The sequence below is a fragment of the Equus quagga genome, chromosome 19 (genome assembly GCF_021613505.1).
Source record: "Equus quagga isolate Etosha38 chromosome 19, UCLA_HA_Equagga_1.0, whole genome shotgun sequence".
In the NCBI taxonomy this organism is placed as follows: Eukaryota; Metazoa; Chordata; class Mammalia; order Perissodactyla; family Equidae; genus Equus; species Equus quagga.
In genome coordinates, this window is record NC_060285.1 from 11,597,755 (window position 1) to 11,613,933 (window position 16,179).

The following is a 16,179-nucleotide window of genomic DNA, read 5'->3' on the forward strand; positions in this document are numbered from 1 at the left end:
CACTCCACTCGGCTCAGCGCCCACTGTGTGCCCGGTGCTATGGGTTCCCCAGAGCACGAGACTGCACAGACCCTCTTCTCAGGGACTTTGCAGTTCCGGTGGAATTTACAGAAGAGGACACTGAGGCGCAGAGAGATGAAGCAGTGTGTCTAAGGTCCGGCTCCAAGCCTGTGCTCTCCCCGGCTCCCCCAGCCTCTTTCACCTTGACCCTGCAGGGGGCGCCCAGGGGCAGAGGAGACCCCGGGACTCCACCAGCCACCACCACCGGGCAGCCGTGGCAGCTTGGCCAACGTACTCCTGCAGGGCAGCAGCATGAGCACCTGGCCAGAGCCGTCACAGGCACTGCAGCCCTCCCTTACCTCCCCTGAGGTCTGTGGGATGGGGGTGGTCCCGGCGGCTTGTCCTGGGACCCAGGGCCAGCGTGGGGCCTGGAGCCCCTGAGATCTCGGCCGAGTGACTGAGTGGCCTCCCCACAAATAAAATGGGGGCTCACTTGCAAGTATTCATTGAGCACCTACTGTGCTCTGACTGTTGGGCTGTGGATACAGCCATGGGCGGGACAGACCCAGCTCCACACCACGGAGCTCAGAGTCTAGAGGGGTTGGGTTCATGGTGGTCACAGGGCAAATGAAATGACCGTGCAGCAAATTCCTGGAGCAACGTCATAGAAAGAGCCTGGCGCAAGGTGGGTGCTCAGCAAATACACGCTGAGTGAGTGATTTTGTGTCTTCCTCCCTCCCTGGAATCTCAGGGGCACGTGGGTCAGGTGGGGATGGGATCCCGGGCGCTGCAGCAGGGCAGTCAGCGCAGCATCCAGGAGGAGGTGGCGCTGGAGCTGAGAACACGCGGATGGGAAGGAGGAGCCATGAGGAGAGCTGGGAGAGTCTCAGGCAGAGGGAATTGCAGTGCAAAGGCCCTGGGGCAGGACGGAGGGCGGCACATCACAGAACAGGCCAGGGCCTGTCTCAGAAGGTTCCTGAGAATCAGAGGAGCTAACGTCTGAGAAGCTGGTGAATGGGCAGATCAGGGCACATTGACTGAGTGGTCTGAGGGGGAAGCTGAGGCCCAGCGCGGGACTGAGACCTGATGGACGCCACACAGGTGGGAGTAGCACCTGCCAAGCGACGTGGGATCTGGAGCCCCAGGTGGGACTGGCACACAGCAAGTGTGCAATCCATTGCCCCTCCCCTTCCCACTCTCCTGGCTCTCTCTGGGTCCTGGTGGCTGAGCTGGGAGGGGGACTCCCCTGGGAATGCTGCTCCCCACACTCCTGGGGGCCTGGGCTGAGGCCGGGTGCGGGCTGGGTCTGGCCCCACCCTCGGAGCAGGCTGGGGTCCGGAGCGAGCGGGAGTGTGAGAGCGTGCGCGAGCGTCCGCTTACGGGTGGGCGTGGCTTGTCAGCGTGAACGCGTGTGTGTGAGTGTGTGCGAGCCGGAGCACGTGTCTGTGTCAGTGTGAGCGTGCCCCCACCTGGATGTCCTCCAGAAGCTGCTTCCGGTGCCACTTGATCCGCTGCAGCTCCTCGGCCTCCCCGCTGCTCAGCTCCGTGGGGTCTGGAGAGGGAAGGACCCCTGGTCACCGGCGCCTTCGCTGCCCTCCCCTCCATCGCTGGCTCGGCCACACCGGCCGGCTCTCCCCTCCCCGGCGCCCTCTTCCCTCCAGACACACCGGGGCTCGCTTGCCTTCTTCACTCAGGCTCAGCTCAGAGGCCGCCTCCTCCGAGAGGCCTTCCCGGACCACTCTGTCCAAAGCAGCCCCTCCCCCACCCTCCCCTCCTACCCAGCGCTGTTCCTTCTTCCCTCCGGGCACAGACTCCCTGACTGTTGTTTGCTCGGATGGTTTCTGTCCCTCTCACCATCCTCTCTGCTCCACGAAGGCAGGCACTCCAGCTATTTCGCTCACTGCTGCATCCCCAGCACCTAGAAAGATCCTGAGACCCAGCAGCCCAACAAAATACTTGCCGGAGGCACCTCCCTTCCCGGGAACTTTAATTTACTCCTTCACTGGATCACGTGTCGATCGTTTATTCCCTTACTTACTACTGTGTTTAAAGATTGGCTCTGAGCTAACACCTGTTGCCAATCTTCTTCTTCTCCTTCTCCCAAAGCCCCCCAGTAGACAGTTGTGTATTTTTAGTTGTGGGTCCTTCTAGTTGTGGCATGTGGGATGCCGCCTCAGTGTGGCCTGATGAGCAATGCTAGGTCCTCACCCGGGATCCAAATTATCGAAACCCTGGGCCACCAAAGTGGAGCGCAGGGACTTAACCACTCGGCCCTGGGGCCGCCCCTATTCCCTGACTTATTTGCATAGCCAGGAAGTGGCATATCATTTTGCCTCACGCCCCATTGGCCAGATGTAGTCACACGGCCACATGTAGCTGCAAAGGAGGCTAGGAAATGAGCCTTTAGGACGGTGGTCCTGATATCCTTACTACGTCAGATGGGGAGACTGGATCTGCGGGGACATTTTGTAATTTCTGCCCCCATCACTGAGGCTCTGAGAGGTGGGTGACCTGGCCAGGGTCCCACAGGGACGAGTTGCTGAGCCAGGGTGGGCCCTTGTGTTGGGCGGTTACAAAGTCGGTGCTCTTTGATCTTCCCAGGAAATGAATGAAAGGAGACACGTGTGTGCTGGTGTCCTGAGCAAGGCGCCACAGAGATTGCCACGCCTGGGCCAGCTGGCCTGCCTCCACCTGCCATTGTTCCTGTTCCACCCACAACACTCTCCTGGTCAAAATCTCCACGGAGACTCCCTGTTACTTGGAAGGAAGAGTCCTCGTCCTGGTCCTGGGGCCTCCACAGTCTCCCGGCCTCTCCAGCCAGCCTTCCCCACCATCCAACAAGAGCCCGCCAGTCCAGCCTGCCCGCTCCTCACTGCCCCAAATCGTCTCGCTCTCCGTCTCACTCCCCCACCTTCCCCTGAGTGGTTCCTCCGTGCTGGGGTGTCTCCTCCTGCCTCCTGTCCACACCCTCCCCAACGCTCAAGCCCTAGCTTTGGGAAGCGCCTGGTCATGCTTCTTTTTTTCTTCTTCTCCCCAAAGCCCCCCAGTCCATAGTTGTATATTCTAGTCGTAGGTCCTTCTGGTTGTGCTGTGTGGGACGCTGCCTCAGCATGGCCTGATGAGTGGTGCTAGGTCTGCGCTGTGGATCTGAACCTGAGAAAACTTGGGCCGCCAAAGCAGAATGTGCGAACTTAAGCACTGGACCACGGGGCCAGCCTCTGGTCATGCATTTAAAGGCTTTACAAGGACAGGCATTCTCTCTCCCAGAAAGCAGAGAGGAAGCCAAGCCCGCCATTTCCCTCCTCCCCCTCCTGCTGACTGAGGAGCCATCTTAGACTTTGAGATGGAAGCTGGGTGTTGGGGTGTCAGGGCGCCAAGATGGAAGGAACCCGGGTCCCCGGGCAAACGTGTGGAGAGCAGTCATCATATTCCCCTTGACCAGCTACCCACTTGGACTTTCAACGAGAGAGAAATAAGTTTTGAGAATGTCTCAGTCACCATTATCCTGAGTTTTTGTTACAGCAGCCAAACTGAAGGACAATATAGTGTCCTTTTCTGTGAAACATGAACCTAATTCTTACCTGGAGGGTGGTTGTTAGGATTAAAGGAACCGAATTTTGTCAAACACCCAGCAAGTATCTGACATACGGCGAGGGTGCAACACTCGTCTAATGGCTGCTGTGATGTGCCATCCGGCTCTTCAGGGCTGGGGCACCCGTTCTCTCAGCTGCTGGTGGGGGTGTGGGGTAGCCCACTGATGGCTCTCAGCTGGGTCCCTCCCCAGGAACTCGGCTCAGCCAGATGGAGCTGCCTCACCCGAGGACGTGCCCCTCCCAAGGGGCGGCCACTGCTTAAACAGCCAAGACCCTTCGCCTGGGTTCTGGACCTGAGGCAGTGTCAGACTCAGGACCTATTGACTGAAGAAGAGGCCGGGGCCCCAGAAGGAAGGGTCCTGCAACACTGTGGCGAGTACATGCGGTCATGATTCCCCTGGTCAAGCAGCCCAGATGGGTCTGTCTGACCCACCGAGTCACAAAGTCGGGCGAGCCCGATAGCATCCTTTGTAAGCGGTTCACCCAGGAATGGGCATGAACAGAGCCAGAAGGCTCCAGTGAGCCCCGTGGACAACCCAGACCCCCGTGTCACCCACTGCCGATGCACCAGGTCCCTCAGATCACCCCGTGTCTGCAGGGGTGGGTCCCTTGTAACCTTCTGACAAAGGAGGAAAATGCCTAAACTCAGTTCCAGGATGGGTGGCTCCGTGTTTGGCTACAAATAAAAACCAGACAGCCGTTGAACTACAGTCCTGCTCAGCCGTGTCGCAGAATGACAGTGGTGAAAAGTCCTCCCAGTGGGCAGAGCTTCGCACGGGGCACCTGGTCATCCATTCCATGTGGAAAGAGAAGTAACATGAAGCAAGGATATACACGTGTGTGGGCGGTAGAGAATGGCTTGACTTCTTGGTCCGAGGCTGGAAAGAAGGGAGGCTGGAAGGTCGGGAACAGAGAGGTCTGGGGAAGAGGCAAGCGATGGCCCTTTGGGTGTGGGCACAGAGTGTGAAGATCTTTGTAAAGCCCACTGACATTCCCCAGCAAGCATCCACCACAAGAGAGGCCCTGAGCCACCGAGCAGACAAGATGACTTGGCCAGTGACATCAGCCAGCCTCTGACTGGCCGGCCCAGTGCTGGCGCAAGGCCGCATGAACGAAGTAGCCATGTGGCCTGGATGGACGCCACGCATGGACCCACTCAACAGGCTTCCCAGGCTACTGCCACCTCAATGCCTGAGCTGCCAGCCACGGGGACTCATGATTTCTTGAGACCAGCCGACAACCCGGGGGCAACTGGATTACATTGGGCTCTTTCTCTTCTGCAAAGGCCGGTGATTCATCTTGACTGGAACCCACACGCGTTCTGAACACGTGGTTTCCTTTCCTGCCCGCAGAGTCTTGGCTAGCACCGCTATCTCAGGGCTTCCCGAGCGTTTCCAGGGTCCTCGCACCGGACGCCGCATAACATCGCATTAGACCACGTACCCCATTCACAGTAACGGAGGTGTGGCAGGAGCGTCTGGCCGTGGGAACCCCTGGTCCTCTCACATTTCACCACCAGAAGACGCCGGCCTGAAGAGCGATGGAGCCGCCCCCCAAGGGTGCAGCTGAGGTGTCAGTGTGGAGACGATGTCCCGCGTGGGTGGGGCGCCATCCTCCAGGATGCGCTGTACACCCCAAATCCATCACTGTTAGATGGTGCTCTGTCCCCGGAGGTCATCTACACGGATCCAGGGACAAGGAGCGGGAGTGGCTCCGTGCACCATCCTCCCAATGAGCCACTTGGGGGTTTTCCTTTCTCTCCCTGCAACTCTGAGCTTTGTGGGTCTGGAGATCCAGGTTTCCAGGGGCGTGGGGGAGGTGGCACTTACATCAGGGGAGAAAGCAAGAGTCTCATTAAACTTTAAGCTCAAAAACACCTACTCCATCCCAGCAGCTCCGTATAAATGATGTCGGTTAATCCTCACAACTCTTCGAAGTGGGTCTTTTTCAGTTTAGAACACTGAGGCTCAAAGAGATGAAGTGACCTCCCCGGGGTCACACAGCCGGCACGTGGCAGCGCTGGGATCAGAACCCTGGTTTGCCGACACCCAGGCCTCTGCCCCAGGACAGGTGGATTCTGCATGCCGTTAGCGACAGGCAGGGATGGAAGGGGTGACAGGCCATCCGCGTGGAGGTGCGAGCAGGGACGAAGCAGGGAGGCAGTGCTGGAGGCTGGACCCGGCCCTCCTCTGTCAGGAGTGGAAGGGAGGCTGAAGGGGGTTGAGCTCCACGGCGGAAAAACCCAGCCACCTCCAGCTGACTTGGGGTGAATGCTCAGCCTTTCTTGTTTGGCTGGTTTGCCGTCTGCCGTTTTCCTGCTGGCTGGGCTGGGTCCTGCAGGCCTGTCTCTGGCCCCGGGCCCCCTCCCGGTGGAGGCTGTGGGCGTCCCAGCGGGCTGCTGGTCACGGAGAAGCCAGGCTGGGTACGAGTGTTTGTGGATAATCCACAATGCGGATGGTCAAGGGTCGAGCTAGGGGGTTCCCCCGGCTGGTCCTAGGCCGACTTCTCCTCTCCCTGTGCGGTCTCCTTAACTCCTGGCTGTCCCGCCTCTTGTGGGCTGAGGACACTCATGTCCTTGGCTCCAGCCCCTTCCTGAGCTTCAGACCCTTCTGTGCCCCTGCATACCGGCCATCATCTCACCTGTCATTGTCATCAGAACGGAACTCCTAGAATTTCCCTGCAACCTGGCCCCCTTCCTGCCATCCCGAGCCCCAGGACCGGCCCCCCCGACACCTCGGCCAGAAGCCCGGGGCCACCTGGATGCTCAGCTCTCTCTCACCCCTCACGTCTCCTCCATCACCAAGCCCTGTCCATCTTTCTGTTTCTACGGTCCCCACCCTTGCTCAGACCACCGGCTCCTCTGTCTGGATGGACTGCAGGCCCCCCGACGGCTCCCCGCCTCCACTCTGCCCCTGCAATCTGGCCTCCCGTGGCGTCCCATTGTCCTGGGGCTAAAGACCCCAAGTCTTAGCGGGCCCACCCTGTCCTCATCCCACACTGCGCCCACCCCCTGCCCCAGGCTTCAGACCTCCTGGCCGCCCTTCCTTCACTCCCACGTGCTCTCTTTCTCCACGGCCTTTGCACATGCTGTTCCCATGTCTGGAATGCCCTTCCTCCTCCTCTCTGCCCAGGAGCTCCTACTGATCCTCTCGCTGTCCTCTCAGGTGCCCTCCTGTGCTCCGTCCGGGCCCCGTCCTCTCCCTCGCCTCCTTCCCATCCCCTGCAGCAGTTCTGGGAGCTGCATGGCTCAACAGAAAAACCAGGCCGCTGGCTAGGGGCAGGCGTGCTGGTTGAGCACCTACTATGTGCCAGGTCCTGTGTGCCCCAGGCTCTTCCTGTCCCCGATCTCGTTTGACCCTGACAACAGCTCTGGAAGGAAGGTATTGCTAATCTCATTCTTCAGATGAGGCATCTGAGGCTCAGAGAGGTTAAGCGACCTCCCCAAGGTGACACAGCTGGCAGGTGGTGGAGCTGGGATTCATGCCCAGAGCCATCTGGGGCTCCGAGGCCCCAGCCCTGACTTTGATCTTCTGAAGCCACATGTGGCTATACAAACCATCCAAACCTCAGACGGTCACCCTGGATGTTCTAACGGAAACGCCGACCACGGCTCCGTGTCTGAGGATGAAGACAAGCAGCAGAAGGATGCCCACCGTTAGAGCGCCTCTCCCTGTTTGTGCAGGAAGCACACGACGCCAAGAGCATGGAGCTGGGAAACTGAGGCACAGGCGTGGGTGGGAATAGCTTTCCCAGGGGAGGGGATGCTGGGGGGACTGGGGGCTGTTTGCGTTTCTTTCTCATTGACCTCCTTGCGTAGTTTGACAGGCGTCTCCATGAAGCCCCTCAGTCCACTGTCCCCTTTTGTCAGGTCCTGACCCCAACAGGTGGCAACTGGCCAAATGCATCTGACCCCACGGGGCGGGGCTGATGGCCTGGATGCTGCATCCACGACGGCGCCCGCGGTGTACGAGGGCCCTCGACCCTTCACCTATTTGTTAAAAAGGGGGGATGTTTCCCCATTTCAGAGCTGAGGACATTGAGGTTCAGGGAAAGGGGCCAAGGACACAGCCTCAGAGGGGCCACTTCATTGGTGTGGCTCATGGGAGATGGGTCTTTAGTAATAATAATAGTAAAACACAAAAAATAATGACGTGATAATGACAACTGCCACCACGAGCTGTTTACTCCCGCTTGGCTCTGTGCCGTCCACACCTCGCAAGGCCACGTTCGAGTCAGCGCGTGACTCATGGCCGGCGTGGCTGCCCTCCGCCCCGAGTGCCCAGGCCGCCTCGCTGCCCGGTGCCCACCCCGAACATCTCCCCAGCTCCTCCCCACTTCCCCTTTGTCCTTCCTCTTTCCCATCGTATTTTTAGAAATCTCTCGGCTTGCAGCCCCGCTTCCAGGGCAGCTGGCCTGGCTTCCCCTTTCCAGGGCAGGAGGAGCGCGCTGTCCTGGGGCCCTGCAGGCAGAGGCCCCCCAAAGTCGGGGCGAGGGGCGCCCGGGCAGGAGGGGCGAATCCGGCCGAGCTGCGCCCCGCCCCGCCCCAGGCCCTGCGGGTGCATCGTGCGGCTTCCTCCGCCCAGCTGAGCCGCCTCTATTTTTAACTGTGCTCATCTTCAGGCGCCAGCCCGGGGTTGTCTTTGGTCACGTCGGAGCGTTGTTGCCTGCACCTCTCATCTTCCCTGCAGGCCTGGGCGGAGGGAGCCTGACCTGCCTCTGGTTGTCACAGACACCCACGCCCGGAGGAGGGGAGGCAGCCCTGGGGGGCTCTTTGCTACCATCCTGTCTGTTGTACAGGTGGAGAAACTGAGACCTACAGAAAGAAGCAGCCGTCATGACTGCAGCAGGTTGGTGCCGAGCTGGGACCTGAGCCAGATCTGGCTGTCTCTAAGCCCCCACTCATTGCCCACTTCCTCAGGTCAGGCTCGGTGATGGTACCCACAGACACATGATGGATCTGAGCTCAGAGAGGGGAATTCACCAGGCTGTAGAGGAGCTTCTATTAAGATCCAGTCTGGGTAACAGAAGAGTGACCTTCCTTCCCTCCCTCTGCCTCCTCCAGGAAGTCTTCCCACATCTCCCCTGCCTGGGCGGAGAGAGTTGCTTCCTCTCGTGCCCTAGGCCTGTGTCCATTCGCACGTCTGCCCGGGGGCATTGTTCTGCAGAATCTGTCTCCTCCTGCCTCGCATCCCGGACTAGCAGCTCCCCCAGGGCTGTCCCCAGCTCGCACAGCACAGGGCCTGCACACCAGAGGACTGTGTATAGAATGAATGAATGAACGAATGAATGAATGAATAGAAGAACCAATCAGTGGAGACGTCAGATCTCCCAGCAGACTGTCTGCATTGACCCCACTGCCTCCACGTCCTCCCAGGGCCAGCCTGAGCAAAGCAGACACTCTGTTTCTGGCCCCCTTGGACCTCGTACTCCTGCCCTCCTACAGCCGGCTGGCCCAGGTGCTCTCCTCCCAAGTGCTTGTCCCTATTCTGCCATTTACTGCCCCAGCTCACGTCTCTGAGCCTCGGTGCCCTCATTTGCATCACAGGGGCAACCGCCCCAGTTCCTAAGGACCTACTTATGTGAAGACCCCAGAGAACGAGCTCATCATGGTGGAGGACCGGCAGTGTGGGGGGAGGGTGGGAGATTACTTCTCACTGTCGCATCTCTTCCCCCATCTGCTGAGCAGCCTCGAGCCAGCCACTGCTCCTCGTCGGGTCTTTTGCCTCATAGCTGTCACTTAGGACGTGTTCCCTGAGCCTGAGCAGGCTATGAGCCACCTGCCCCCAAAAGCCTGGAGGAGAAGCAGGGGCTCGGGGAGAGAGCACTGGACGTGGAGTCTGCAGGACTGCTTTGTCTTCTGGCTCCCTTGTTCCCTCTGTCAACAGGGCTGTGGAAATGGATCGGTGGTCCTCTAACTGTGTCCCCAGAGCCCGCGGGGCGAGGGGAGGCCCAGGGCGCTGGCTCAGGCTGCTCTGGGGTAGGTGTTGTGTGCAGAAAGGGCGCTGTTGCTAACAGGCCCGACGTCACCTGCGCCTGGGGACCTGGACAGCTCCCGGCAGCCCTTGTCTTCTGGAATTCCAGGCAGTGCCGGAACATTCTGGGATGCAGGGCACAGAGACCTGGCCTGTCGTCCTCTGTCTGCTCACAGAAACTCGTGCTGCCCCGTTCTCTCCTATCCCAACCGTACAGCCCCCTTCCGTCTTCCCTCCACACCCATTGTCCTGCTTCCTGGGGGTGGGGGGGCTCAGCCGTGGTCCCCTGCTGCTCATTCCTGGCCTCCTGTACGGGCTGCAGGCAGTGTCCTCAGCCTCCTCAAAGGCCACCTCACCCCCCCAAAGCCAAACGGGGCTTCAGGGCCCTTGTACCACCCAGACAGACATCCTCGTCACCAACATCATCATCTTCAACACAGGCAACCTTTCTCAGTCCCGCCTCGGGGCCTTTGAGCTGGCTCCTCCTCCTGCTGGAATAGTCTTGCCCCAGAAACCCACATGGACGCCCCCCGGCCCCTTCAGGTCTCTGCTCAAGTGGCGTCTCCTCTTGAGGCCTCTGCCACCCTCCTAATATACTTCACTGCTCATCGCCCTGCTGTCACCAGCAGACACGTCACACCAATAGTTCATGGGCTGTCTCCCCTCTGGAGGGTAAGCTCGTGAGAGCGTGGACGGCGCCTGCTCCGCTCGCTGTACCCCCAGCCCCCGGAACGCAGCGTGGCTCCCGGCCCGAGTTTGTAAACGTTGCTGCATGCTTCTGCATTTCCCACCCATGCACCTCGATTCCTCCCAGGATCCTGCGGGGCAAGCACAGTCATCCCCATTCTACAGAACAGGAAACTGAGCCCCAGAGGGTTTGGCCCAGGTGCTTACCTGGGTGGCACAGGTCCATCCTGAAGCCCCGGGGAAGGGTAGCCCGTGCTCCTGTTGCCCGTTGACCCAGCAGCTGCTCGGCTGGCCAGGCAGGGATGTGTCACCTCGGCTACGACAGGCCCCTTCCCGCTCACCCCGCCCAGCCCTTGTGGGGAGGAAGTCCTGTCTGTCGCCTGGGGCTGTGCGCAGGCCCTTGACACAGCGGTACTTCCTAAAAATCGGCAGTTTCGAGTGGCGGGGACTCTTTGCATTTTGGGTGTGAGCAGGGTGGGGACAGAGGCAAAGAGATGAACAGAGGGATGAGCAGGGGTTAAAAAGGGAAAGACATGAGACAGAGGGAAACACACACACACACACACACACACACACACGCACACACAGGGGTCACTGGAGGACAGAGCCTTCTCTGGGAAACAGCGGGCATTTACTCAGCCACTGCCCCACGTATAAGCTGAAGGGTCACTCAGCTTGGACAGTCCAGGCTGGGCCCTGTAGAGTCCACCCCACACGCCCTCTTTTATCAACTCTCCTTTAAGAAAAGAAAAATTAATTCGTTGCTAGGAAGGGTTTTGCTTCCCCTCGATGAGACGTCTGTCTTTTTCTTGTCTGGTGACTAATTGGGGAATATGTTCAGTTTCCCTTTTCCCCCAGGCTGCTAGGAAACTCATAGTCAAATCTGAAGCTCCTTGACAGCTGTTCTGTTCTAGTGTATGGACTTTGGGGCCAGACTCAGCTGTGTGAGTCTCAGCTCTGCGACTCTCTGCTCTGCTACTCAGGACTTGTGTGCACGGGGGCAAGTCACTTATCTGCCTCGGTCTGTTTACATTTGAAAGGGGAATAATAATCTTTACCTCAGAGTTATGGAAAATGGAGGGAGATACTGTGCAAGACTCTTGGGACATGGTAGGTGCTCAATGAACGCTGTTTTCTTTCCCTTTTTGGTTTTAATTTTCTTCTTTGGTTAGAATTCACAGTTTTATTTCTTGTATTTTTCTGATAGGTTGATTCAAATCCTTTGTGGAAAAAAAGGATGGTGTCAAGAAATAGCTATAAAATAAATGGTCATTCACCCATCTGGAGGCCCCACGAGGACAAGGTCACCACTGTGTCCCCATGTCTGGTAAATTTGGGGGACGTGGAGGATGTTCAAGTGTGCAGCAAATGAATGAATGAATGAAAGGAACACCAGGAAGATAGTGTGTTTGCTGCAAAGGTTGCCTGCAATTTCCACCCCTCCCTGTACCCACACCTCTTTGCACTGTGACAGTCACCCTTCCCACCAGGAGGTGGAGCCTGTCTCTCCTCCTCTTGAATCTGGACGGGGCTGTGTCTTTCTCTCACCACCAGAATGTGGCAGAAGTGACATTACATGACTTTTGAGGCTAGGCCTTAAGAAGCCTTGTGGTCCCCATGAGAAGCAGCCCGGGCTGCCACGCTGGAGGAGGGGAGGCCACGAGGAGAGAGGCCGGTGGTCCCGGCCGCTACCTGGCTGCAGCCTCGTGCGTCTGCCGGGCAACGTCAGAAGGATCGCTAAGCTGAGCCCAACCCAAATCTCTGTCCCACAGAACTGTGAGAAATAATACAAATTTGTCATTCTAAGCCACCAGCTTTGGGGGCAGTTTGTCAAACGGCAAAAGCTCAGTGATCCAGATGAAGTCCTGCATCTTCATTCATTGAAGAGAAACAGGCTCATTTCCGGGACACGCTTGACTGGGCTGGACCTTGGGTCAGTGACCGGCTCAGGCCCCGAGGCCAGGCCTGCTGCCGGGGTCTCACGCCTCAGGACTCTGGGAACCCGCCCTCGCTTCTTGCATAATTCCAGCTTCTTTTCTAACCACCTCGTTGAAGTGATCTCCACGGTAAACTAGATTTTTCTCAGCAAATCTGAGCCTAAGGCACAAAAAACATTTCCTGGGTCACTTCGAAAAGAGGATGGGAAGAAAAGTGTGATTCCCTGTGCAGACATTATGACAGCAGGTCTGGGACCGCTGTCCTTGGGAGGGCCTGTTTGCAAGCCTGGCCCTCGGCTGGCGCCTGGGGACCCGGATGTCCAGAGGGTTCCTGCTGTCCCCTGATAAGAGCCGCTCACCGTGCCTGAAGCACTGGTACAAACAGGGTGGCTTCTGTGGGACACCTGCTCTCCTTCTGGGGTCGGGAACTTTCGTACGTGCCAGGCAGAGGTGCCCACGTGACCAGCCCCCAGCAACCCTTGGGCACTGAGTCTCTACTGAGCATCTCTCACCTGTGTTCTCACAATTCGCTGCTGGAGGAATTACGTGCCTCCGTGTGACCCCGCAGGGACAGGACCGCCGGCGGCTCGCGTCTCCCTTCCTCCGGACTCCACTCCGGGAGCTTTGCTGATTGGCTTTGGACCCTTTGCTGTTATAGATCGCAGATGGAGGCTAGACTGTACGCTGAGTTCCGTGACTCCTCCTGGTCTTGGGGACCCCCGGGACATGCCTCGCGCTGCAGCCAGGCCCAGTGCCGGACCTTGTTCAGGCCACAGTCTGGCATGGGGTACTTCCCTTTTTGTCTGAAGGGCTGGTTGAATGGTTCCATTATTATTAACCTCTTGTGCCGTCAGAGTCAACTCAAATGCCACCTCCTCTGTGAAGCCTTCAGGGATTACACGTTCCTTCCCTCTGCCCCTACAGCCCTGGTCATGCCAAACAGCTTGTCCGCAGGTGGCCTGGGAGGGAGGGATCCTCTTATTGTGGGTGGCTAAGAGTTTGGTAGAATCAACAACAGGGGAGCCATCGAGACCTGGGTTCTAATCCTGGCTCAGAGCCTGCTAGTTCTGTGAACATCTCCCATCTGAGCCTTGTTTTTTGTCATCTGCAAAATGGGGACAGGTAAGATTAGGTTTGCTTACATGAAACAGAAAACCCAAATAACAATGGTTTAAAGAAATTAGAGGTGTGTTTATCTCTCGTGGGAAAGAACCCCGAGGAGGGTGATACAGGACTGCCTTCCTAGAAGCCTGGTGACCAGCAATCCAGGCTCCTTCTAACTTTCTGTTTCTACCCTCAAGGTCTCCTCATGGTCCAAAGTGGCTGCCTGGTCTCCAGCCATTGTGCCTGAATTTCAGGTAAGAAGAAGGATGAAGATAGGAAGGGCTCCCTTTAAAGGACTCTTCCTGAAGCTCTTTCTGGCCTGAGGTCAGCCTTTCTCCCCGAAATGGGGCTCTGCTTCCTCCATGTGCACTGGGTGGAGGTCCATATTTGGTTACAGGACAACACACAGCAGTCTCCAAACATGGGGTTCTGGGAGCTCCCCAAACGACCACCACTACCATTTATGGGGTGCTCACTATATGCCAGGCCCTGTCCTAAGTGCTTGCACATTATCTCATTTAATCCACTCCACAACCCAACAAAGTATATTACAATCCCTGTTTTCTAGATGCAGAAACTGAGTTCAGAGAGGTTAAGTCGCTTGCCTGGGGTCATACAGCCAGGAAGAGGCAAAGCTCAGATTCAAGCCCTGCACTGTCTGACTTCATCGTCTCTCTGAATTTGTGCAAGCATCACTTCAAACATTCAGAAAGAAGTCCACAGTCTACCCACTCCTCAGGGGGGGAGACAGGAAAGGTCTAGAACTTGAATTAAACCATAACGAAGCCACATGGGCAGTGCTTTCTGTTTGCCCCAAAGCTTAGAATTCCTCACCTGGACACAGCTGGCTAGAGGGCAAGAGAGCTGAAGGAGTTCTGAGGTGGTCTGATTCAATGACCTGGTTCTACACATGGGGTAATTGAGACCTGGAGAGGGAGGGGTCTCAACAGAGTAAGGGAGAGAACCTGCCCTTGAATCTGGCTGGGCCATGCATTTAGAGTACCTCATCCATCCATCCATCCATGCATCTGTCCATCCATCCATCCATCCATCTATCCATCCACCCACCCATCTATCCATGCATCCATTCCTTCATCATCCATCCATCCATCCATATATCTATCCATCCATCCATCTGTCATCCATCCATCCATCCATAGATCCATATATCCACCCATCCATCCGTCCATCTATATACCCATTCATCCATCCATCCATCCATCCATCCATCCATCCATCATCCGTCCATCCCTCCATAGATCCATATATCCATCCATCCATCATCCGTCCATCCATCCATGCATCCATCTATGCATCCATTCATCCATCCATGCATGCATGCATCCATCCATATATCTGTCCACCCACTCATCCATCCATCCATGCATCCATTCATCCATCCATCCACCTATCCATCCATCCATCCATATATCCATCCACCCAGTCATCCATCCATCCATCCATACATCCATTTATCCAGCCATCCACCTATCCATCCATCCATCCATCCATTCATCCATCCATCCATCCATCCATCCATTCATCCATCCATCTACGCATTCACCCACCCATCCATCCATTCATCCATCTATCCATCCACCCACCCATCCATTCGTCCATCCATCCTTCCATCCCTCCATCCATTCAGTCGTTCAGTCAATGTTTATTGAAGGCCTACTGTGTGCCATGTGCTGTTCTTGGCATTAGCACAAGACTGACAAAAATCCTGGCCTTCCTGTGGCACACGGTTGAGTCGGCTGGGCTGGGTAGGATGTGGCAGTTGGTGGGCAGGGTGTCTGTCTGGGATGAATCATCTCTGAGGCCACTCCCCTCCATAATTTTCTCTGGTTTATCATTTTTTTCTCCTGACTCAGAGCTGGAGACAGCCTCTGTCTGGAAGATGGAGCACCCCTCCTTCTTGGGACTGCTGAGGGTCTGGCCTGTGAGGCTCGAGCTGCAGGCAGGGCATCAGAAGCCCGGGGGCTCTCCAGATGTGTCCAATTTCCCCCAGACCTGTCACTTCTCATCTGGGTTTGGCCACAAGACTTACTGGGAGCCTGTAGCACAGAGGGACAGACGGAAGCTGGATGCAGGGGAGGGGCCGTGACTCAGTAAGCCAGAGGCAGGGACGGGGGTCGAGGGCAGCAGAGCACACTTTGAAGTTCACATTCAAGTCTAGCAATTGCTCCTAATGAGATAGTTGCACACGTGTGGGGAGCGGGGAGCACACGGGGCTCCTCCCGGCGTCACTGACAACTGGGGAATTTGGGAAGAGACAAATGCTCGTCAGGGCCTGGGTGGTTAATAAATCGTGCTGCGTCCAGACGACGGGCCAGTGCGAGTCATCGAAGAGAGTAACGAGGATGGAGAATTCCGGCATCTTTTGGTTTTAAGTCAACGTAACTCAGTGTAGCTTACACTGGAATTTCCTGGCTCAGTTCCTGGAGCGTCAGTGATGGACTTGGCCTCGGGGATATAGAGACCAGAGGTGCAAAATGCCCTTGTCCCCTCCTTCTCTCATTCTCTCAGTCTGTCTGAGCTGCTTCTGTCTCTGGCTTCAGATGAGTTTTCACGGTAGGGCAGCCTGGCCGCAGACAGCTCTAGGCTCACCTCACATCACCTTTGGCTTCAGAAGGAGGGCCCGCCAAGACAAATTCTCAGGGTAAGACTTCGATTGGCTAGGCCTCGGTCATGTGCTCATCTCTGGACCAATCACTGCAAGAGCATGGGAGGGGCACCGTGACTGGTAAGGCCCAGGTCGTGTGCCCAGCCCAGTGGTCAGAAGGGAGGTGAGAGGGATGGACAGCCCCACCAGAACCACCAGGAGAAGGGCAGTTCCTCAAAGGAAGGAAAACTGGGCGGATAAAAGCAACAGATGTCCAGTCG

General features: G+C 57.1%; 1 protein-coding gene across 3 annotated transcripts in view; it reads right to left on the minus strand.

The window, feature by feature from the left end:
* The window catches only part of CYTH4 (cytohesin 4), a 30,144-nt gene extending 19,556 nt beyond the window's left edge, over nt 1–10,588 (minus strand). For all 3 annotated transcript variants that reach the window (XM_046646820.1, XM_046646818.1, XM_046646821.1), the window contains exons 1-2: nt 10,460–10,588; nt 1,470–1,552 (exon numbers count right to left, since the gene is read on the minus strand). In XM_046646820.1, the coding sequence (XP_046502776.1) occupies nt 1,470–1,552; nt 10,460–10,478 (102 nt within the window). In that variant the 5' untranslated portion in view covers nt 10,479–10,588. The remainder of the gene's footprint in view (nt 1–1,469; nt 1,553–10,459) is intronic.
* Nucleotides 10,589–16,179: the final 5,591 nt, after the last annotated feature.